Here is a 25568-nt window from a genome sequence, read left to right on the forward strand (position 1 = left end):
TACTTCTTAACAGATATAGATATATATATATATATTATATATATATATAATATATATAATATATATATATATATATATATATATATGCAAATATAGCTGTATGCATATTTGCTTTCCTGTGGAGGGTTTTTGTCACTTTTTTTACTCACCATAACTTAACTCAGTATTATGGTTTTACATATATATATATATATATATATATATATATATATATATATATATATATATATATATATATATATATATATTTCTGTTAAGAAGTATTTTTTGTAAACCTTATGTTAAGAAGTGTTTGTCCTAAGCCTATTAAGAGGTGTCAATGGACTGGACAATAAACTACATGCCACTTCTTGGTGGCATAAGGACTAATTATTGAACAGGCTAGGGAAAGTTTGTTACAGCTTGCTAAAAGGCTTCAGCTCCATTTTAATGACAGGGACTGAAATGAAGTGGTTTCACAGCATATTGAATAGGGGCCTTTGTTTCTTTTCTTAATGTGTATCATTTCAATAGTGTACATGTACATTTTATAGAAACAAATAGACAGCACTCTAAACAAAGTAAAAACTCATAAAGCACAGGGTACAAACGGAACGAAGTGGGCCCAAACAACCCCACTGAAGATCATAGAAAACCCAAAAAAGCTCCAGCACACACTGATTGAGAGAGGAAACGAAAAGAGTCTCGGAATAAGCCAAAATATTAATAGCGATAATAATAGAACAATAGGTATAACAAATGGAAATGCTTAACGACTATAATCACAGAATATATGGTTCTTAAAAAGCAAGAGTAGGTGGAAAAACACAGGGAAGGGGATTGGGGAAAAAAAGGAAACTGCTAACAAAAAAAACATATAAAGACAATGGGGGAGGGTCAAAGTTTCAGGGTAACGACCCTTTCTTCAGGCCCGTTCCCTTGGGTCCAACGGAACCACAAGGTACTTCCCTTAACCTTAACCCTCCTTACAAGACACAAAATAGCCAACTCAGAATAAGCTTAGAATAAAGGCCTGATCAAACATCTGCAGTATAAGCAGCCACTTTTACCTTGGAAGAGAGAGAAGCCTGATAATCATATAGAAAAAGAACGGTTTGAGTTTGACATATACTATTGCTTATACTGCAGATGTTTGCCATGCCCAGTAGCACTCTTTTTTTTTACATAAATATATATTCATGATGTGGTGGGTGTAGGAGTTTGAGCTAGCTGGGAATGTTTGTTCATAAATAATGTGACATTATATAAAACAGAAATGGATGTAGGGTTCCCTGAGGAACAAAGCTAAATATATGCAAAAACAACGGCCATTCTACATCTCATTAACATAGGCTTAACGTCATCTTATTGTAAAATGATGTCGCATTTTTAGCCAAAAGCTACCGATCTGTGAATATGTGGAAATTCGCTTCTCCGCAATTTCAAGCCAAATTTTCACAATTTTGCAAAACTAAAGGAGCCAAAAGTTCTAGTGAAATTATCCAAATTGCTCATACTTTGCTCTTTTTAACTAGTAAAATAGCAGCCCACTTTTTTTTAAAATGTTAGGTTAACATCACATTAAGTGACTTAACAAAAGTTTGTGGATATGGGCCTATGTTTCTATACAAATTATATGACCTTATAGATTATATTGTATTCATAAAGATTATTGTTAGAATGTAACAACTCTGCTAAGATATTTGGAGAGGTTAAGGCAAATTATATATTATAACTCTGTAGCAAAACTATTTGCCATTTACAATAGGTCAGACTGCATTAACCCAATTGTTTTGTTTGAATTCCAAATTAAATCCTCTATTTTCACTAATGAGGTTCTGGAAAAAAAACTTCTAGTGAGGAGTCAAATATTAAAAACAAATTATGTTCTGTTTTCATATAACGTGCAATGTAATCACATGGATGATAAAAGAAAGCAAATGCTGCACACCAAAAAACCAAACAACATTTCTACCATACTAACACTGGTTGTTCTGGTTCCACGGACAGCCTTATATAAGGAGGGATAGGGAAGAGAGGGTGGATAAGCTCTGCTCAGCTGCTGACTAACGAGGGAGAGACTAGGAGCGGTGCTATCTGGGATAGAGAGGATATGTGTGAACAAAGAAACAAATCCCTTCTGATGCATTCACTTGACAGTCAAAAATAATACAATTGTAATAAATAATCAGAAAACAGAAAAAATACATGCTAATTAAAACCTAAATGATAGCGCATGTTAACAAAAGCTTGTGGGTAGGAATTCCCACTGGGTACTATAAGGGAACCTCTAAATTGCCAATTTATAATACTTTGGTATCTACTGAGAATAATCAGGATACCATACGATGGTCTTGGTAAATGAGGTAAGTGTGTTGAATCGTACAGTTCCAGTATTTATCATCGGATCAGACCCCAGGTGTATATATAGGGGCTAACCGTGAGGTAATATGTTGAATACAATGAACCCAGTGTTGCTGCATAAAGATGACGGCGCTGGGTCATGCTCCCTCTCAGATATATCTCTTATATTAGAGAAGTACAGAGTCTTCACTATGTGAAAACGCACAGACAAATTCGCTGTGACTGCAGCAGTAGTTGTGCTGCTATTTTCTGTAGCGAAAAAGACCTTTACTAAGGTCATTTTCATTACCCTGATAGGGCTATACCTGAGAGTGTGGAGCTGTTTCCTCTAGCGTAGCGTCTCATGTGAGTGAATACACCACATATGAAAAACGCTAGGTACCAGGTGTCCACAAGCGTGGGTTAAAAACCCAGAATGGAGCTGAACAGGTTTCTAATGCTAGCTAGTGGGATCCTCATTCGGCCCACATCTTTGTTATCTAGCAGCTGACAGAGTACGTGCTGTAAATCGAAAACTGGCCAGGCTACTGCTACCCCGGTCGCACTGATGACGTCACCCAGCGTGACCGGGCTAGCAGTAGGTCTTTTTCGCTACAGAAAATAGCAACACAACTACTGCTGCAGTCACAGCGAATTTGTCTGTGCGTTTTCACATAGTGAAGACTCTGTACTTCTCTAATATAAGAGATATATCTGAGAGGGAGCATGACCCAGCGCCTGCATCTTTATGCAGCAACACTGGGTTCATTGTATTCAACATATTACCTCACGGTTAGCCCCTATATATACACCTGGGGTCTGATCCGATGATAAATACTGGAACTGTACGATTCAACACACTTACCTCATTTACCAAGACCTTCTTATGGTATCCTGATTATTCTCAGTAGATACCAAAGTATTATAAATTGGCAATTTAGAGGTTCCCTTATAGTACCCAGTGGGAATTCCTACCCACAAGCTGTTGTTAACATGCGCTATCATTTAGGTTTTAATTAGTATGTATTTTTTCTGTTTTTTGATTATTTATTAAAATTTTATTATTTTTGGCTGTCAAGTGAGTGCATCAGAAGGGATTTCTGTTTCTTTGTTCACACATATCCACGGACAGCCTGCCAATAATCCACAGTGAATCCAAAGTAAAGAAGATGCATCAAAGCACTACGGGTTTTCTTTATGCAAGGTTTATTGTCCCAAATAGAAACACGATGTTTCGGCAAGTAGCTGGCCTTTATCAAGTGACCGTGGCATTCTCACGTGATACAGGCCGAAATGGTGTGTTTCTAGTTGGGACAATAAATCTTGCATAAAGAGAACCCATAATGCTTTGATTCATCACATGGATTGTATCATAGTATATATTTTCATTAGTTAAAAACAACGACTGAAATGTACTTATTAAACATGACTCAAATAATAGCAACTTTATTATTTGCTATACAGAACCTGTATTAAGGTGAGCCCTTTTAATTAGTTTTTTTTTTTTTTTTAAATTACAGTCTTCCTTTACAAAATGGAAAACAGTAATTAAAATGCTTGCCCTCCAGAGTAGTTACGCATTTACAGTACATATTTATTTAGTGTAGTAAAGGCAAAGCATTCGCCAAATTGTGTGGTTTTAACACATCAATAACACATTGCTGTTATTTACTAAACATTATTACTGTAGCCCTGGGTAGTTTTGGGGGCTTTTTTTTTCTCCTCCTGTGCAGTAATCCCTGGTAAGGGCAGGTTGCCAGGAGTAATCATGGGTTTTCCCCACACACCTATGCTGTGCAGTAGGGCACTGAAGATAGTGTCATCAGGCCCTGTGTCCAATTACAGTGACACGGGGGTGGTGCCTACTGGAACTACTTATTGCATAGCATTTCCTGAATTTAGTAGTTCCTCTCCACCCTTGAGAGAGGATAGTCTATCCCAGCAAGCCGCCAGGGCTCTGGCAGGCTTTGTGGCCCTCCCTCTGGGAGCGGTGAGGGAAGACTATTCCTTTTACTCCACCAGGTATTAAGAGAAGAGCAAGGACAGCTTCTAGGTCCCTGACTAGGAGTGGTGTCCAGGGACTTCCTTCGGTGACAACCCAATGCTGAGCGGCTGAGAGACCGGGCTGCATGATGGGCAGTCTGCCTGTGGAGGAAATAAAGTATACCTTTGCTATAGAACCCTTCACACCTGAGCCTGGAGTCATTCAGGGAGAAGTTGCACAAAGACGTTCTCCTTCAGAGATTCCTCCCTACCATGCTGGGTATCTGTTGGAGATGGAGGCACTGTACCATGAGTGAGTATGACTCAGCCATACCTCGAAAGCCAGTCCTGATATCATCCCACATACCACCGCGGGAGACTCAGGGCTTACATTCATAAGAAATTCACAGAAAAAGCATGTTACACCCTAGCTAAGAAAATCCAGTCTTTGAAAAGTCTTTTTAATGTCAAGTATTAACTACAAGTAATGGGCTTCCTGTGTATCCTCTATGTGCAGCCATGTTCAGTGTTCTGCATCTCTCTGCTGTGCAGCAGTCACCTCCTGTGATGTCATTTATAATTCTGCCTGTGACAGGGATATACCGCCTGCCCTGATTGAAGAAGTAAAGAATATGCTGAAAGGGATGAATTGATAATGTAATCTTATGAGAAAGCACAAGCCTATAAACTGCCCCAATTGTGTTGGTGAGCAAGAGGGATGGAAAGCTTTGCTTCTGTGTGAAAAATGATCTCCCGAACTTATCAATACGCATAACCCTCTGATAGAGAAATTCTTTTGTGGCCCTCGGAAAGGCTAGATTGTTTGCTACAGTGGACTTGGCCAGGGGATATTGGCAGGTGGATCCTAAATGTAGAGAAAAGACTGCCTTCATTACCTGTATACGTTAAATTGGATGCCATTTGGTATGTCTGACCAATGCCCCGGGAACATTCCAGAAACTGATGAAGCACTGTTTGAGTGATAAGTTATGAAACACTACATGTGCTCTACATGGTAGTTAGGTAGCTAAACCCTGATATACTGGTTTATGCAGTGAAGCAAGAACAGGGGAAAACGTCTAAATAAACTTTTAAACGTTATCTAATGTGGCCCTGTGTGTTTCAGGGTATATTTGAGGATAATGAGGGAGTTCAGATTGCTCAATCTCTTGCTGAAAAGGTCCCTCCGGAGCCCCCATGTCCTGTCATATGGTAGACAGCACCTCGTGCTGAAGAGGATAATAGCAGGAAACCCACAGCCGAGCTTCCCAGCTAAAGGCAATGAAATAATGTGAAGAGAGATGAGTTTGAATTGACAGACCCTGGTGAGGTGGAATCACTAAACACAGAGACCAACCTAGTTTCCAGGACTGAGCTGAGAGGGCAGTGCAACGCCTGAGCCGACACCTGACAATGGACAAGAAGAGTCAATGCAACGTTCACAGTGAGTGAATTTTGGTTTGCCTCCTGCTCTTTACCAGAGACAAAGTGTGCTCCTATCATGGAGACTGAGGAAAACAATAAGGACAGAACTGAGCGACACTGCACATATAAATATTGCTTATTAATTTATCATTTTATATTGTGTAGCCATGTGTAAAATTGGTGTTACATATCTCTCTCATTCTGTGCAGTAATTCCTGTTAAAAGGGCAGTTTTGCCAGTAGTCATCATGGAGGTTTGCCCTCAACCCCTGTGATGTGTAAGGTGTCGCAAAGGAAGTGACAGCATGCTCTGTGTCCACTATTAGTGACACAGGGGTGGGTCTTTCTGGAACCTATACATTACGCATCACTGCTTAAAGTTAGTTGTTCAAGTGTCTGCAACAGTGTTTGCAGTGTGTGAGATCAGATCCAGACAGTGCAGGTGTCTGATGCAAGAGCTGTGAGTCTGTGCAGCTCAAGTGGCAGAGAGACAAGCTGACACCCCACTGTGTCCAGGGCTCTTGCACAGATGGTGGCCCTCCATTAGGGGAGAGGTGCAGAAATATACCTGGCTGATTAGAGAGTCAGGAGGACCCTTCCTAATGGAGTGCAGCTACATGATGTGCGGCTAAGTGTCGGCCGCTATGATGGGCAGTCTGCCATGGAACATGCAAATAAAGATGCCCTTGTTCAAGAGACCCTTCTTGCCTGAGACTGGAGTTATTCAGCAAGAAGATGCACCCAGGAGTTCTCTTCCAGAAATTCCTCCCTGCTATCGTGGGGATCTGGAAGGGATGGAGGCGCTGTACCAACTGTGAGTAGAACTCAGCACTACCTCATACGCCTATCATGGTGAAATCCCCACTACCAACAAGCGGGAGACTAGGAGTCCTGTGAGCCAGCAGGTGCACCACACTACACTGAGATGTAACTGGGGGCAGATTATGCACATAGGGGCCAATATGAGATTGAGGGGGCCTCGTACCGTTACAATTGTTATCTGAATTTTATGATTTACAGATGCAGCGGCCGTTATTCGAGCATTTCACAGAGCCACTTTCGTATGCGCTGCTGTATTCCACGCGGCATTCACGCGGCTAATCACACCAGGCACACGTGTTTATCGCAGTTGCTTCTGTTTCTTTGGGTGCAATTCTTCGCGTATCCGTGACTGAAATTCATGAATTCTAATGTGTACAGTACTGTGCTACTGTATCAATTTCAGGTGTTTAAAAACCGGAACTCTAAAATGCCATTTGCTGCACTCGCGTCTTAAGGCGGTACGGTTGGAAGAAATCCCGCGCCATGACATGGGTATTCCGAGGTATACACCGCGTGAAGTGTTCGAATACCGGCCTCTGCGTCTGTATAGATGTAGCAAGACTTCTATGCTGCTGCCATGTGCAGTCACGCGAACATGGCGGTCATGGCTGCGAAGTATTAATACTACAGGAGGTCCCATTCAGCAGCGTTGACCCCCCCCTCCCCGCAGCTCAATAGCAGCAGACACAGTCCCCAGCGCCACAAACGTTTGCTTTTTCGTCCGCGGCGCCGAGTACAGTAAATATTGCTACATCTGTACTGGGGGGGACCACAATTAGATTAAGAAGGGGTAAAAAATGTAAGGAGTTTTAGGGTTAACCGCAGGTGGCCTCCACCTGCTCTCCATGCGGGTAACCCATGTGCCATGTGGCCAAGCAACTCGCTGCTTTCCCGTCTTCTCCTCCTCTATAGCAGCTTGTCCAAGAGGACGCCCATGAACTGGCATGGCTTGGCAATGCAACACGGACTGGAAAAACTTTGCCAGAGTCAGGTTGCTATGGCAAATGCGACACTGTGAGGGGATGAAGGAGGAGCACTTTGGAAGCAGCAGGCTTGCGCCAATGATGAAAGTAAAATGAAATATGTAAAAGATATAAGATGAAGTAAAGTGAAAGAGGGTAGAAGTCAAAGAGAGCTAGCTAAAGTACTGTAGAAAAAAAGCAGTTTGAGAATTGGGACAGTGAGACAGATAAGGAAAGAGAGACTAACAGCAACAATAGAAGCTATAAGGAGCCTTGTAGGATAGGAAAAGATTACAGGCCCCTGAACCCAGGAGATGGACAAAGTAGCTACTGCAGCTAAAATTTCTTCCGGGCAGAGAGAAGTTGTGCTTATTAGTGTCTCTTATTTTAAACAAACAGCCTAGCTGTACAAGGGGGATTACCGCGGGGTTTACACATTTATTTAATAGAATTAGTGCAGTCAATATTTAGCCCACACAAGGTAAGGGGAAGACGTTACCGTGCTTTTAATTATAATCTATTTATGGAATGTATAGAGTTTAGTTGTTCATTATTTGTTCATTTACATATCTAATTAGTAAGTTATTCATTATTTTTGCTTAATAAATATTATTATCTAGTTTCTTTTTTATTGTGTGTTGGTAAACGCTCGATTGGAAGTACTATTATAATATTATATATTATAATATACTTTGCACTTATTTCACACTCCTTATACATGACAAAACATAGCACACATTTCACGCTAGCCCTTACAATGGCTTAAAAATAATAATGGAAGAAAAAAAAAACGAGTAGCTATAACATTTTAAGATAAGCAAATAATCACCCCTACGCCCGTTATTGCAGTGTAGTTTCCTGTCATAAACAGGATACCATCTTATCCTCCTTTTTGGTGTTGTGCGGGGTACACATTGACCCCTCTTGGGGTTACCTTTCCTCTGTGTTTAAGCAAATAATCACACAGACCACAGAATAGCTTGCTGGTCACAGCACATCGATATTAATAACACATTAATGGAATGCTTCATGTATTTAGTGACGTCACCATCCGAGTGACATGGCAAAGTCTTATAAAGTGTCTTGGCATATTTTAATTTGGTGGAACGTTTTACAGGGTGTTTTTAAAAAATCTGCTTTTTTTTTTTTTATACATCTGGTAAAATGTCAGGGGATACCCCAAGCCTTGAATTTATCATGATGGCATTGGCTTAACCCTTTCACTGCCATCAATACCTTGTTGTCCCCTCTGGCAGTGAATATGATTCTGTTGCCATGTAATTACAGTATGTACAATATTTTTGCTAAAGGAATATTATATTTCAGATGTGAAACTTTAAAACGTGTTAGTTATTCTTCAGTGATTATGTTTATTGTATATGCATTTTGAAGAGAACCAGTGGGTAAGTACTTATTTCCATAGCAGCACCCACCTAAATGTGATACTGTACTCTGTTTTGTTATTTATTTTTTAATTTCCCCTGTGTGTGCACGACACATTTTGCTAACCAGAGGAGCAAACCATGAAGCATTTGCCCCTGAACGTGCGGTGTACAATTATTTTAAATATAAAAGACACTGGAAACCTAACAGCCTTGACATAGGAAAAGTAGTGAAGCAGAGGAGGAGCCTGCAGGGTGAGTGAGTTACAGTATAGGAGGAGTATGAGTGGTGGGCGTGCTCTGTCTCTGTGCACCTGCTCCACACTGACAGCCGGGAGACAGGGCAGGAAGTCAATGCAAGGTCTCTGCCTACCTGTTCTCCTAAATCACTTCAGTGTACAGTCGCGGCGCCTCAGACCTGGATTACCTGCTGTTACTGGGCTGCAGGGAGACCAATGGCTCACATGGAGACCTTTCCCTCTTGTTAAATCCGCTCGGGATAATTTTGAGAAGCTGTTTGCATGACCATGGGCTTCCCGGTGCTTCACCAGCCCGGGTTATACCCCCTGTCCGCATCTCTCATCAACTGGTGGTGGCTGTTTGTGCCCCTTGCTTTGGCCAGCTCCGCTTCTAGCAGCTCCAACTCAGGACTGTCCCCAGCTCCCAGGAACGAGGTCACCCCTGAAACCAGGCTCTCGGTCTTCACTCTGGATTACCCCCATGTGCAGATCCCATTTGAGATCACACTATGGATCCTGCTAGCTTCCCTTGCCAAAATCGGTGAGTATGGAAATGATGACAAGTAATTTGGTGGCTCAGGTTCACGAGCTCAAATGTCATTGACAAAGGCAACTGTAGAAGGAAACAGCTTAATATGGCTTTCTGGTTTTATTATAGGCTCATTCATACTGCATGCTTGTGTGTTTGAATGTGTGACGAGCCAAGTTATCAATTCAATTTATTAAATCCCAGATAATGAACATGAACAGATTCACTTGATGAATCTCGTTAGAGTATAATTATCAGGAAGGACAGCATACAGCAAATTAAATCTGAAAGGGAAAGGAACATTACGTGGTTTTTTTTAATGTTGACGTTTATTTAGACTTCAGTGTGACTTCACTGCTATTCTGCTTAAGGAAGCCACACAAGGACAGTCTCAGACTGTAGCAGTGTGTGTTAGTTTTAATGACACACCTTTCAAATTATTACAAGAATGTGAACCACAGTAATAGGCAATTTACAGTCTAAGTATGACATGTTCAATGACTTGATTGTCCATTGACATCATAGAATAGTATAACACTGTAAATCTCTTATTAAGTTACAGTATTTTTAACTGTAGTGGAAGTTAATCCATATTATTTTTCAATGTTAAAGCTTCAATTACGATAAGTTCAGTTGTTTAGAGAGAGTGATTAGGGTACATTTCCATCAAATGCACGTTCCTGTATCTGATGAAAAAAACAAAAAAACTTTTCAGCATTAAAATAAAAATCCATATTTGAGTAATAGGGAGTAAACATGCACTCCTAAAATCATTTACTCATAATCAAGACCCAAACAATATTATAACACTGGTGGCAAGTATGGCATTTTTATTTAAGGAAATTTGCAGTATAAATATGAATTCATTTAAAAACAGTGTCTTAACAGTTTATTATATTTAAGTACCAGTCTTTATAGTCTTTCTTCATTTTTGATAACTGTCATTTGGAAACCATGTCATTCCTTTCCTGACCTCCAAATAATGTAAAAAAAAAAAAAAATTACAAATGCATATTTGTATTACATTATGCTGCCTCATTGGACCTTCCGTTTTTTCATGATCATATTTAAATCTTACAATATTAAGAACAATAATTGTATATAGAAGTATTGACAAAAGTTAGCAAAATAATATGATTTATGTATGAATATTTTACACCAGTTTATCTTAGGCACAATGCAATAAATTATTTTATATTGGTGTATGCTTGTTGGTAGATAATTGACAGTGAATAATTTATTAACAGTTTCTTCAAAGGAATTACAATGTAGCAATTACAGAGAATTAAAAAGCACTCTAATTGCCTTCATTGAACACCCCAGTAATGTAATGTTCAACTAAATAATTAGGGGAAGCTTTATATTCAGAAACATCTTTAAAAATTCATATTGTAATTACAGTCAAATTATGAAATGTAAAACATAAATAATGTTTTACCTCATGGTCAAACAGATTCCTACGTTACAGTATCTTAATGAAAAATAAAACTCTGATCTTTGAACTTATACAATGAATAATGCACCAGGCTGCTGGCCCAGACAAATATGACTCGGTAACCGGATTCCACAGGAAAAGTTGAACTTGTTCCTTCCAGAGTAAGACAAATCAGCAGGTAGAAAAACAGATTCAAAGCTCGTATTATTTAAGTAATGCTTATTCTAACATCAGATTAAGTGTATTGTAGCCTGAGATTGTTATTCTTTAGCAGCCAGTGTGCTATTCATTCCAGGATTCAGGAAGATACATGTATGCACTTAATGCTAAATACTACGGCAGCTGTGCGCAAACTGGGGGGGCGCAAGATGTTTTTGATGGGGGGGGGGGGCGCGGGCAGTTGCAGAGGTCCTCCGCTCTTTCCCAAAGCATTTAAATTAAATGCACCGCGCAAGGCCTCTGCAACCTCCTCCTTACCGAGATTCAGCCGGCTTCAGGACGCGTGACCATGGCAACGCGGCATCAAATGACGCCGCAGGGTCATGCGACGTCATGGTTGCCATGGTAACTTCACATCAAATGCTGCTGCGGGACACGTGATGTGACGTCACACGACCCCGCCGCATAGAGGTAAGGGGGGCGCAACAACAGAGGGGTGCAGCAAAAAAAGTTTGCGCACCCCTGTACTAAGGGACATATCTGGGTACCCTGAATTGCTTTGTGCATGATTTATAGGAAGAATATGTAGCACAGTGGTTTCTAACCTTTTTTGGTTAAGGAAGCCCATGTGAAATTCTGAGGAACCCCAACGCTCTATAATAGCGCGTCTGAGATCAGGCATTGTAAATTCTTCTGCATTTGCTACTATTTAAAAATTACCTTAAAATTACAGGTAACCCTCTAGGGATGCTTGGGGAACCCTGGTTGTAAAACACTGATCAAACAATACATTACCCAAAACCGTAGTACAGTGTAATTAAGGAAACAACACATTGCAGGGAATAAATGTCAGAGACACTCCCCAAAGATGTTCATTTGGGACATCCCCAAATTGTCAGTTAGTTGAGAGTGAGTTCTGGAAGAAGGAGATAGCAGAGAGAACCGTCTCTCCCTTCCCCCCATGTTGGGCGGGGGTGGGGGGGGGAGTCATGCTGGTCAAGTCATGCCTCTGATAAAGAGAGAGAGGGAAAATAGCAGATGATGTTGGGAAGTATATGAAATCTGCCATTCTCTGTCCTGGAGCTGCCTGTAAATAAAGCAACAGAAAAGACAAAGCTGTGTGTTCCTGTCTCCATGAATGAAGGATTGTCAGTGGGGGTCCATCCCCTGAATATCCAAAGGGGATCCTTGCTGGCTGGAGGCGCTGTACCAACGTGAGAAAGATCAAGGTAACCTGTTCCTCCTGTCCCTGTCCTGGCTCTCCACACACCACCGCGGAGCCCTCAGCTCTCCTGTTCACCAACTGGTTGCAGCCCAACCACCTAAGAGTAGCCAGGAAGGAGCATACCCCCAATCTCACTTAGGGGGGGAGGGGGGCTATGGTAAAAGGGTTACATTTGGAGGTGCTGCTGAGATAGAACTGCTCCCAGGACAGGTTTTTAGAGACAGTGGACCATGCAGCAATGTTTTGGACTTTGTATGAAGCAGCAGGCAGGCTCAGTAAAGGGGATCTCTCCCTGAAGCTTCCCCAGGGAGGGGGTTACCCAAAAAGGACAGTATGTTGGGGCAACCCCCTGGAGGCAATGTGCCAGGGTGTGAGGACACCCACATAAGGACTTGCTAGCCTGTGGGGCAACCCCTTGGAGGCCATGGGCCAAGGAGTGTGGACACCCACATACATTCCATACAAATAGGATTTGGGGCGACTATCTGATGTTTCACCAGTGATGTGCGCTTACCTGCCTATCAGTATTCTATGAAGATAATAGGGGGCTGGTTCCTGAGGTGACATCGGGGAGCTGGCTGCCCATTACCTGGAACTGCAGCTGGGGCGACTACCTGAGGCTACACCAGGGAGGAGTGGGTACCCTTCTGTATCCCCCAACGAAGATTAGCAGCAAGGGGACAGGGACTCTGAGGTGAGATCGGAGACTCCTGTGCACCCAGCAATAAAGAGCCTATTGCAGCAGAGATTCGTGAGGCATTCCCTGAAGCTATACCAGGGTGAGTGGTACTCAAAGAAAGAAAGAGAGAATTGTGCTTTATTTTGTGTGGCTCCTTACTGAAGAAAAGGGGTCACGCCTGTGCTCAAAAGTCCTCACAAGATGGTGGTTTTGCTCTCAGGGAGACTGCATGGTGCTGGACTTTGTGCTTTTAAAATGGCAGTTCCAGAGAATTGGGGATCGCATGGACTCCTATCTACCTCAAAATGGCGGTTTCCGCTCCTACCAGGGAAGCCATGTGCTCTTTTGCAAAAGTTGCATCAACTTGCAAGCTTTTGCCGGATTACAGTTTGCAAGAAACAGCGCGAACTGCTGAAACCCCTCCCCTGCTTGCTCCGGATTGGACTATACTATCCAGCCGGGGGAGGAGCTGGGTGTGCCCTGAAGGAGCACACAGGATGTGAGGAGCTAGACGCACGTGTACTACAGAGACAGCAGTTGTGCCTCTACGGTGGTCTGCCTGCTATACAGATGGAGAAACGGTGGCCAGGTTTATGACCTCACCTGAGGAGTCCTTGTCATCCGGGACTCTCCTGAGAACCAACTCATACTGGTCTGCCCGCTATGTGACTATCCCGGCGGTTCGCTACATCTACTGGGAAGCTGCTCCGCTTGCAGAGTGCCCTATCTAAGGGATAGACCCGATGGCTCCCAAGATCTGGACATTGTTATGAGTACCAGGGAGTTGCGCACTATGTACGAACTGGGGCATAAGTTGTCGCAATTGGCCCAAGGGTCGGCGGATGACGCTGCGCATCACTATTTAGCCATGGTGTATGAACTATTTTATCCAGACCTGCAAGTGGTGTCTACTTACCCGTCGTCGAGGTCAAGTATGGATCTTCCCACTATAAGGTTTGGTGGCCGGTAAGAAGGCTCACTGCTGGTCCTACCGCCTGGGTGACTGCCTTTCAACAATTGCCTAATCCTCCTCTGTTTCCGGAGCCGTCCTCTGCGCCCGTGCCTGCGGCGCTCAGTGGTCTGCCGTCCGAGCCTTGCAGAACTGCCCCACTTCTATACTGTGAGGTGCATTCTACTGCCGCTCCAGCAGGCCGCTCCGAGAGGGAGGTACCCTCCATTGAAGAAGTTGCTGTTTCGGACACTCAAGAAGTATCGGCCGATACCTCCTCCGTACCCGACTGTTGGGGACATCCTGGATGCTACTATTGGGGGTGAGCAAAATATTCCCCTTTCCGATCCTCGCTGGGATGAGGCCCAGAAAGCTGCGGAGTTGTACCTGCGGCGTTAGCTGGAGATGTGCGAGGCCCGAGCTCGTGCTCTCTCCTACATGCGAGCTGCTGAACGCCATTTCGATGACATGATGCTGAGGGATCAACTGTCGGGAGAAGTGCCGGCCGGCACCACCCCTGATGACTGCCTTGACCCTACGGTTGCTGCTCCACCACCGGGCGATGAGAAGGCCGCCGAGTCGCCCAGCCGGGTGAGCTCCTGTGATTGAGTACTCACCTGCTAGGTTTCTTTTTTCTCTCGTGTATGCAACTTAATGAGAAGTGCTGAAGCTCACCGTATGGAGTGGGTAAAAGAGGCTGTCCTTGAACATCTAGCTGCCACGGCTAGGGACCCTACATATGTGGATCATGATAGGGCTCCACAATTGCTAAAATGATGGGTGGTGGGACGCAATATCCATCTGGACAGGGTGAAGTATATCTCTGAATTTGGGAAGCGCAGGTGTTATTCTGTGAGGGTGCCCAATGGCAAGGGCAGGATGGTTAGGAAACCAGATCCAGCCCATTACTACTGAGGTAGCTCTACTCATATTGTAGAAATAGTATTGTCACATTGCGCTGTATTGTAATGTTATGCCATGTATCTGTATTGGTCATGTTATGTTGAAATGTACCATAGATGTTACATTTCAGGTTATATTGAATTACAGGTGTTGCACAGTAAGGTAGTGTTATACCTACTGTAGTCCAAGTGAGGACATTGGAGTTTCACCAGGGGGAGAATGTAACATAGCCTGCCGGCAGTTACTTCTTTTTCTGGGCCTTTCCTCTGTCAGTCCTGTTAGTGCAGGCAGTGGAAAGATTACGTCTTTCTTTAGGCCTGTGTGTGCGTATTCCAGCCTTGAATAATGTATCAGTATTCAAGGGCAGGCCTAGCAACTCTGAGGATGTCAATCTGATGGGTGGATATTGGTTGGAACGCCCCCTGATGTGTGTGGGCCAATCTGTATCCGGCTCTGGCTGGCTATGAGTCACAGTCAGAGACACTCTCCAAAGATGTTCAAATTGGGACATCCTCCCAAATTGTCAGTTAGTTAGTTGAGAGTGAGTTCTGGAAGAAGGAGATAGCAGAGAGAACCGTTTCTCCCTTCACCCCGTGTTGGGCAGGGAGGGAAGGGAAGTCATGCTGGTCTCTGATAAAGAGAGATAGGGAAAATAGCAGATGATGTTGGGGAGTATAAAAAAATCTGCCATTCTCTGTCCTGGAGCTGCCTGTAAATAAAGCAACAGAAAAGACAAAGCTGTGTGTGTTCCTGTCTCCATGAATGAAGGAGTGTCAGTGGGGGTCCATCCCCTGAATATCCACAGGGGATCCTTGCTGGCTGGAGGAGCTGTACCAACATGAAATGATCAAGGTAACCTGTTCCTCCTGTCCCTGTCCTGGCTCTCCCCACAGTACCGCAGAACCCTCAGCCCTCCTGTTCACCAACAGGTTACAGCCCATCCACCTAAGAGTAGCCAGGAAGGAGCATACCTCCAATCACACTTACTTCGGGTATGGGAAAAGGGTTACATACACAACAGAAAAAAAACAACGTTTCGGGTCCCTAATACGGGACCCTCAGGAATGTCCTATTTTCTTACACTGGGCTACGGTTTCGGGTAATGTATTGCTATATTATATACTGTATATACTGTGTGTGTGTGTGTGTGTGTGTGTGTGTGTGCAGTGTGCTGTGAGTGTGTGTGTGTGTGTGTGCAGTGTGCTGTGAGTGTGTGCAGTGTGCTGTGAGTGTGTGCAGTGTGCTGTGAGTGTGTGCAGTGTGCTGTGAGTGTATGCAGTGTGCTGTGAGTGTGTGCAGTGTGCTGTGAGTGTGTGCAGTGTGCTGAGTGTGTGCAGTGTGCTGTCTGTGTGTGCAGTGTGCTGTAAATGTATGCAGTGTGCTGTGAGTGTGTGCAGTGTGCTGTTAGTGTATGCAGTGTGCTGTGAATGTATGCAGTGTGCAGAGAGTGTGTGCAAAAAAAAAAAAGCTTAAATTATTTTATTTATTTTTTCATTCGGGATCCACGCTCAACTGTATATACTGTGTGTGTGTGTGTGTGTGTGTGTGTGTGTGTGTGTGTGTGTGTGTGTCACATACAGCAGGGATTAGTGGCACTCCTTAAAGGGAGAAGAAAATCACTTATGTGCACGTATCAAAAAAATAAGAAAGTACACTGCACACAAAATATGAGTGCTGAAATAAGTATATTAAAGTCCAAGAGAAACACCAACTTGAAGTGAAACACTGAAACAAACTTATTTCATTGTAAGTGACTGGTACACTGTTACAGAGCCCTCTGGCAGTGATGAGTTAATCAGCAACAGTTTATTGGTATGCAGAAATACACAGTAAGAGAATGAAGGGTCAGTTATGCATGTTTATACCAACCCTCTGAATATTAACAACCATGATATATAAACCCTGTTGACCACTGACTATATGTTTTGCTGTATGACCCAATTTATAACCCGTTTAGACCATGAAACAGTAAATTACAGAACAGAGCTACAAAATACGATGATCGATCACTAAAGCTGATAAAACCCGGAATGCTTCCAAATCCCAACTAAAAGTTGTTATTGTGAGTTAGAGGGCCACGGGCGGGCCCGAGACGCCATACAAAATCAGTATGGGAAAACTGGCAAAGCGTTATGTATTTTTACATGAGAAGGAGGATTGGTGAATATGAAATGGGCAGAAGCTCAGTTTTATTTTGTTAGCGTGTGTCTGGAGAGTGATGGAAACAAAAAATGACAGGTTTATATCAACTTTTAAAAAGGTACAACCTTTAATACATTTAACATGATACAGCTGGGCATGAGATAAACTAATAGTAGAATTTTGTATTGAAGCACTACTATTTCATCCTCCCATGCAGGCTTTCATCTGTACCAAAAATTGCCCACCATCGTGCCAGAGAGCTGCCTCCTGATCCTTGTTGGATTACTTCTTGGAGGAATTATATTTGGAGTTAGTGAAAAGTCCCCGCCTGCCATGAAGACGGATGTCTTTTTCTTGTACCTTCTGCCTCCAATTGTGTTAGATGCGGGGTACTTTCTGCCTACACGACCCTTCTTCGACAATGTTGGCACCATATTCTGGTATGCTGTGGTGGGCACTCTCTGGAACGCCATTGGCATTGGGGTCTCTCTCTTCGGTATATGTCAGGTTGAAGCATTTGGTCTTACAGACATTACATTGCTGCAGTGCTTGCTGTTTGGCAGTTTGATTTCAGCTGTGGACCCTGTGGCTGTACTGGCTGTTTTTGAAAATATCCATGTCAATGAACAGCTCTACATTCTAGTATTTGGAGAATCCCTGTTGAATGATGCTGTGACAGTGGTGAGTATGTACAGTATACTTTTTACTCACGTTCGTTGCCATTTATACCTGGTTCAAATGTTGCCAGCTTACAATTGTATAGTTTTAAATAAAAGAACAATTGCTCCATTAAAACATACACAATGTGTTTTATTTGGGAGAGGGGGGTGGGGGAGCTATTCATCTGGCTGACATTTTCTTTCTATTTAGTATTTATTTAGTCTATTTGGGACAGGATCATGTAGCCATAGAAATATTTGCGGCTTGTTAAAGCAGCAGTCCAAGTTGCCTTTTATTTTTAAAACATTTTTCCCCTTTAAAATGTACATCAATACAATCCACACAATGATAAGCAATTGGCTAAATTGAAGATAATCCGTTCTCCTGTGGTCGGTCGGCAAAGATTCGGCTCGGGGATCACTAAATGACTGCAGAGGAGTATTGACTCAGTATCTGTGACTTTGTAAATGGTTGCTATAGAAACAAAAAAACAGACTTGTTACATTATAATACATACAAAATGTAATTCAGAGTTTAAAAATAAAATGCTACAAGTATTTTCTCATAGTCAGAACTGATTTATTAAAAAAAACACGTGTAGGATATTGCTAGGTGTGCAGCTTTAAAAAGCAGTGACATTTAAGTGACACTAAAAAATGAGTGTGAGAAGGAAAGTATTATTTAGTAAACATTGCTAAGAGTAAATGCCCGGTAAATGGAGACTACTCACCTGCTTATGGTACTATATGTAGTATTTTGATGATGATGAACATTACTGCTAATTAAGTTATGTGTGAGAGCGCTATGGTTAGTGGTACATTTGTGGGAAATGGAGATTAGCTCAGTAATATTGGTCTCTTACTGTGTCATACTGTATAAACAGCCACTGATCTTCTCTCTGTAAACTGTGGGTACTGCTGATAATATTAAAGAATACTTGAAATTGAGTGAATCTGAGCTTCTAGTGTTCATCATTTTGAGCTTTTGAGTGCAAATGCATAAGCCTATTTTGAAAGAAAATTTGGGGTGCGGAGTGAAAGGATGAGAAGGCTTAGAATATGCAGCTCTTAATTTATGAAATCATCAAGATATTGACAAACAAAAAGTGTTGCATTCTCACCCATTGATTGAAATATATACAAACCTCCCTATCATTATAAAGAACATTTATATATTTTGGGCAGATGTTCTCTTTTGTTGTTTTGAAAGTGTACTTATGGTATGCTTATTTCTGAAATGATGTGCGAAGTGCAGAATCCCAAGGTACAACAGGTTTGAAATATGTTGATGTCAGGCACAGTACCACTACTATGGCACTTTCATCACTGTTTACATTACACACTGTATTAAATACTGTAGATAATATAAGCCCAGGTGAGGAGACATTGTGAACGGATATTACAGGTTAAGTGATGTCACTGGTTGTATTATATCACTGACAAGGGGTTGTTAGTTTAAACAAAGTGAGATCTTGATGGCTGCTATCTTAAAATTAACCATATAAAAGAAAGTAAAGATATGAAAATTACACCGTCTACTTCTCTTATGTTTTTGACTGCAGAAAAGAAAATCACAGCCATGTTTATTTTTTTGTATTTTTTAATTTGCTGTAAGTACTACATTGGTAGTTGAAAGCAAGTTGCAGCACAAAAACAGCAGTACCACATAATCCTGTCTGATATCCAGCAGTGCAAACTTCCTTACCCTGCCCTGATTTCCAGCAGAGTGAGTTTCCTTTACCTATTATGGTAGGCATCTTGTGACAAACAGTGAAACTTTTAGAAGTGAAAATGAAAAATAAGTTTATCTGGTTGAGGGCATAAAATAAAAAAGATTTTTTTATAGCAAATGCCCTATTTTTCCTCTCATTCCTTCCAGGATAATTACAAGAGAATCCAGATTGTCATAAGAATAATGTTTTTATATGTATGTATGTAGTTCTACCATAAAACGTACTATACTGAGATTACTGTAATACAGACAGAATTGTTGCTTGCCTTAAAATCTAACATTTAATTAGTTAGTCAAAGTGACTTGTTAAGAAAATGAAACACAGCAAGAGATAATGTACAAATGATTAGCAAATACAGAATGCTGAACTATATACAGTACTTAAACTACAAAAATGCATGACATCATTAATTTACATCTAAAAATGAATGCAGAGCTAAATAATTAAATACAATGTGTGTGTACCAAAGAAAAACAATGTTAATAAAAATAAGTACAAGTGAGCTACTTTAAATCTTCCATACTACTGAAGTATTTTCACCAGCGGATATCAGTATTCATTTCACAAAATATACATTGCCATGTAAATACATTAATTCTGATACACCTTGGAAAGTAAGAACATCTTGTACCAGGAACTGTAAACAATGCCTAAAATATCTTAGAAAACTCATTCCTTCTTTTCTTTTTACTATGAACTGTTTTAAACTGACAAAGTGGAATGACAGGTCTTTTGTGTAGCCCCCTTTCCCTGTGTCTATGGGAAACTATGTGTGGTGCGATACCTGAGTGGCTTACAGGAGGCCTGATCCGCCGCCACTGGGAGCCTGGGGCGACTGCGTTCTATCTGGTGACAGCGCCTCCACCTGTGAGGGATCCTAGCACAGCTGGATAACCCCTTCACAGCACCCAATACAATTAAATGACACACACCGGTATATAACCATTGGTTTACTGAACATATAATCTAAACAGCCCAATAACAGTACCAGGCCCACATACAGTACCCACACCATATACACATCCCCGTTGAGGTCCCCCAAAGTACTGAGGTGCCCTGGGCACCTAACCACCGGTGTCAACAGAGTCAAGCCCACCCAAGGTGTGTGGAGTAGCGCTACCCACAGTGTGTGTGTGTGGTCATTGGTGCACTTGTAGATACCTCCCTGGGCACTCCTGTACCCAGGTACTGCCAAGTGACACAAGGATCCGTCTGATGTAAGTCGATCAAAGGCGTCCTCCTCCGAGTGGTGTGAACTCCCGCTGGAGGGTCTCACCTTTTAAGAGTCTCTTAGATCGACGGTGGTCTGGTCCCAGACACCAGGCTGCAAGTCACCACGTGGCGTCTGTCACTGTGTCCCTGACACTATGCAGTACTGGGGAACCGTCCCTACCTATGCAATACACAATCTACAGGGAGTCGGGGCCTAGCTTGGACCTGGGGGGAACTCTGGCTTAGTCCAGGGGAGCACTGCTCCCTGGACACTACCTTCTTCCTCTGCGTCCTGCTCCCAACTGGCGCGTGAGGTGCTAGCGTGCCAAATGTATCAATCTCCCGGCAGGAGATCCTGGAAGCCCTATTGGCCGCTGCGCATCATGTGGTGTGCATCCTTAAGGCTCATGGGACATGTAGTCCCTGCGTGGAGCCTGCCTCTAATGGTTGCCGCAACTATACCCTTCTGTGCATGCACCGGGTCTCATGCATGTGCACTAACATTCAAGATGGTGGCCCCATCTGCTGGGTGCGCCGCGGAGCTCCGGCGACTCGATGTCCCACCTGCAGGCTCTCCCTGACGGCTCCTACTTCCCAGCAGGTCTTCCCACACTCCGGCGGTACCAGCGCACCTCTCAGCTGCAGCCATAGCCTCCCCCTTCCCCGCAGCCGCATCGAAGATAGGGGGACCTGGCTACCTTTGTTTCTGTTTTAGAACAGTTGAGCCACTAAATAGTTGAGCTGTAAAATGCCTTACTACTTAGTACCACTGCTTGGCAAATCCAGCCCAAAGTCTTTATTCCCTTGTAGCATTAGCTGTTCACTTGCCAGAGAAAACATATTATTGAGAATACGTGAGAATTTACCAATTATGCAACATCATTTACCAAAAGTGTTACAGTTCCACGCATTGTCATGTTGGGCGATAAGGTGATTGAAAACCGAACCTGTTACTCTAGAATAGGAGTGGCCAACTTCAGTTCTCAAGGGCTGTCAACAGGTCAGGTTTTAAGGATATCCCTGCTTCAGCACAGGTGGCTCAATCAGTGGCTCCATCATCGACTGAGTATATCACGTGTACTGAAGCAGGGATATCCTTAAAACCTGGCCTGTTGGTTGCCCCTGAGGAATGGAGTTGGCCACCCCTGCTTTTCTGCAGTAGAAGAAAACTACCAGTGATAAGCAGAAGTGCTTTTGTGAACCCCATTAGCAGCAGCCGGCAGCACTTGCCACTAGGAATACTCCATTAGTCCATATCAATTAAAGTAAATGAGCAATTCTACAACAGAAACGGCCTTTCACATGCTTTCTGACAGAACATTGTGGGAAAACATTATATAGTGCTTTTGTTTTAATACATAACTATATTACTAGCATGTCATTGACAATTTACAAAAGTAACCTCTGATCTTATTCTTCTGTACACACAAGCATGATCTGTTTCCATAGTACTAGGCAAAGCTTTCTGTAACCAGTCTCACCTGCTTCTCACTGAAACTCACTCTCTTGGATCTGAACGGATTAAGTTTCATTTGGCTGTCATCCTCACAGCCATTATTTCCTCTTAGGAAACCATGAATAGTCATGTATTGCTGTTAGTTGTTCCTTTCCTAAAACATAAATACCCCATACATAAGGAAGAGATGTTCAATTTTCATACTCGTCTACTTACATTACTCTTTTGTGATGCAGCTTGAATATAGTCATACTTAATATGATTCTGCGGTACCTTAGTAAAAATGCATTGTACTGTACTGTATGTGCTTCAGGTTTGATTTTTTTGCCAAATGCCTCCAAGCATTTGGAATTTAAACCTTTCAATGGGAACCCAGAATCTCTCAGCCTATCAGGAAGTGCAGACAAAGAACTGATACAATTAACTACAGTAGGTCAGTTGTTCTCAACCTTTATTTATTTATTTATTTATAACACTTTTTACCATACATTGAGAGCTACCTCTTGTTTTCAAGTATATCCTGGGCATAGAGTTATGAAAACAAATAACACGTGTAGCCACCTTTCCCTATGACATGGGATATACACGTGCTGCCTTTACCTGTGACTCACAGTAGGCCTAAGCCTCCGCCACTGGGAGCCTGGGGTATGCTTCCGTTCGTCTTGGTGCAGCGCCTCCACCTTGGAGGGATCCAATCCCAGCTGGATAACCCCTCACAGGACCCAATACAATCAGAGAATAAATATACTCACGTTGGTATAACAAGCTTATCTTTACTGACACATAACTGAACAATGCAATAACAATACAAGGCCCCACATACAGTACCCACACAATATACACCCCGGTGAGAACCCCCAAAGTACCGAGGTGCCCTGGGCACTTAACCAACCAGTGTCCACAGAGCCAAACCCACCCAAAGTGTGTGGAGTAGCGCTACCCACTGTGTATGGCCGTTGATGCACGTGGGTACTTTCCTGTCTCCGTCCTGACCAGGGTATATAGAAGATGATGGATCCGCAGGCCGCAACATGGTCCCACGCCACGTGGTCAGTTTGATCCTCTCCTTCCCGAATGCTTATGCCTCTTGAGGGAGCTCCAACAAGAGGGTGTCCCTTAATGTCTCTGAAAATGTGTATAGAATCCCTGGGGTCTGGTCCCAGACCGTGCAAACCGCATAGCGTCTGCCACCGGTGCACTAACACTAGGCAGCTACTGGGGAAGTGTCCCTGTCTATGGGCCTTCCCTGCAGCAACCACAAGTGTTTCGGGGCCTAGCTGGGACCTATGGGCAACCTGGCCTAGTCCAGAGGAGCACTGCTCCCTGGACAATACCTGCTCCATTGGTGTCCCTCTTCTGACTGTGGCCCAGAACCAGGGTCAACAGTTGCCAGCAGGCCAGAAGAGTCCGCAGAGACTCCAGCTTAAGTAGAAGAACCAACCCCAGATCCTTTGGAAGGAACCTCCACAAACTCCAAACAAGACGGTGGGCACCACCCGAAGAAGCATCGGGTAATGGGCCAATGTCCCATTGTCAGATGCATTGTAAGGAACCCCAACCCTCTCTAATAGCGCGTCTGAGAGAAGATGCGTTCCCCAGTATTAGATCACTTGTCTGGGTAAAAACTAAGCTATCTCACAGTAATTGCCTCAACATTTCTGTGAGATTCCTAATGGCCCATCGGATTAACACAGTAGGGGTCCCTGCAGTCCCATTCAGTTTGAATGGGACTGCAGGGACCCCGCGCTGTGTTAATCCGATGGGCCATTAGGAATCTCACAGAAATGTTGAGGCATTTACTGTGAGATTGACCCAGATTTTCCAAGGCAAGTGATCTAATACAGGTGCTGCATCTGTACATATCAGATCTTTTCAGCAGGAAAAAATACTCAAGTCTTTTATATTCCAGCTTTTTCGGGCAGAGATCCCTTTTTTCTGTGGTGCTTTTGTTTTAAATAAAGATTAAAGAGTTACTGGAAAAAAAAGGGTTTCCATGAAGGCTGACATATATACTGTAGTAGGGTGGCCCAGATTCATCAATAATTGACCCTTTTGCTTTACATTTTTTAGACCAATTTATCAACAAGATATATCCAACACATGAAAAAAGTTGATGTTGATTTTTCACTAATCACATTACATTTGTCTCTGAAACAGACAGCTAAACCGGGGTTTAAAAGGGAATACCATGGCTTTGTATTGAGCAGATCTTAAAAGTAAATCCAAAATAGTTATTAACTGCCTGTGTTCCCTTTTTCCTAGGTTTTATATAACTTATTCAAGTCATTCTGCCAGATGAACACAATTGAAACCACTGATGTTCTATCAGGAATCGCCAACTTCTTTGTGGTGGGAATAGGAGGAGTGTTAATTGGAATCGTTTTTGGATTCGTAGCAGCCTTCACCACCCGCTTTACCCACAACATCCGTGTGATTGAGCCTCTGTTCGTCTTCCTGTACAGTTACTTGTCATACCTAACAGCTGAAATGTTTCACCTCTCTGGCATCATGGCGTGAGTAACTAATAACTATACTGCATCACTGTAGATTCATCACATAACAAAGTTGCAAGCATCTTATCTGTAGACTGTAGGTTATATCAGCAACAATGCTGAAATGCTCAGAAATATGTGACACGTTACAGTAATATATTATTAACAAGGTATATTACATTGTATCATAAAAAAAATGGGTGTTGTGGGGGGGGGGGGGGATTCAGGCTTAATGCATACTGTAACCCTATTAGCTTGTTGTCATAATTCTTTATCTCTTTTGTTAAACGTGATATTCTCAGTATTTTCCATAAATCTGAAATATATGGTTCACGTTATCATGAATGTATTAACACCATGTTGCTACAAATTCTATTAGGACAGCTGAAGTAGTAGAAATAATGTATCCCTGCCTGCACAAATGTAATGAGATATAAAATAAATTGTAGTCTTAGTTGAGAAGTTGGAACAAGGAACGCACCACAATAATTTACAATCTAATTGACTGGGGGAGGAAAGATAAGAAGGAATGGGCCTTGGGATAAAGGTATGGACCTGGGATGCAGGGGTAGCAAAACAGAGGGAAGGAGGAGCCGTGTGTGCTTACCTGAAGCCTTGGAGGATGGAGGGGACCTGCAAAGGTGTCTGTCAGAGGGTGCCCATGAGAAGGGGCCTCCTTTCCACCAGCCTCCAGCACGTCTCTGACAGGGGCCTCTTCAGATATGGCACATGTTAGGGTACCTAAGCCAGAAGTAGAGAGAAAAAACAAGGAGCACTGCAGCGGAAGAACTGGAGGCAGATCAAAATGTAGACAAATAAAAAAGGTTTATTCAGCAAACAATGCCCATGAGAGAGCTAAAA

The 25568-nt window shown here is 42.7% G+C and overlaps 1 protein-coding gene across 2 annotated transcripts in view; it reads left to right on the top strand.

Moving 5' to 3' along the window:
- Window positions 1–9206: 9206 nt before the first annotated feature.
- Window positions 9207–25568, top strand: part of LOC142489503 (sodium/hydrogen exchanger 2-like) — a 52119-nt gene continuing 35757 nt past the window's right edge. The window contains exons 1-3 of one of the 2 annotated variants that reach the window (XM_075590425.1): window positions 9207–9675; window positions 17373–17836; window positions 24478–24728. In XM_075590425.1, coding sequence (XP_075446540.1) covers window positions 9417–9675; window positions 17373–17836; window positions 24478–24728 — 974 coding nt within the window. In that variant the 5' untranslated portion in view covers window positions 9207–9416. Of the gene's footprint in view, window positions 9676–15524; window positions 15866–17372; window positions 17837–24477; window positions 24729–25568 lie in introns of those variants that run through there. The other variant, XM_075590426.1, reaches the window with a different exon arrangement.

Source organism: Ascaphus truei, chromosome 3 (genome assembly GCF_040206685.1).
Source record: "Ascaphus truei isolate aAscTru1 chromosome 3, aAscTru1.hap1, whole genome shotgun sequence".
NCBI classification, from domain to species: Eukaryota; Metazoa; Chordata; class Amphibia; order Anura; family Ascaphidae; genus Ascaphus; species Ascaphus truei.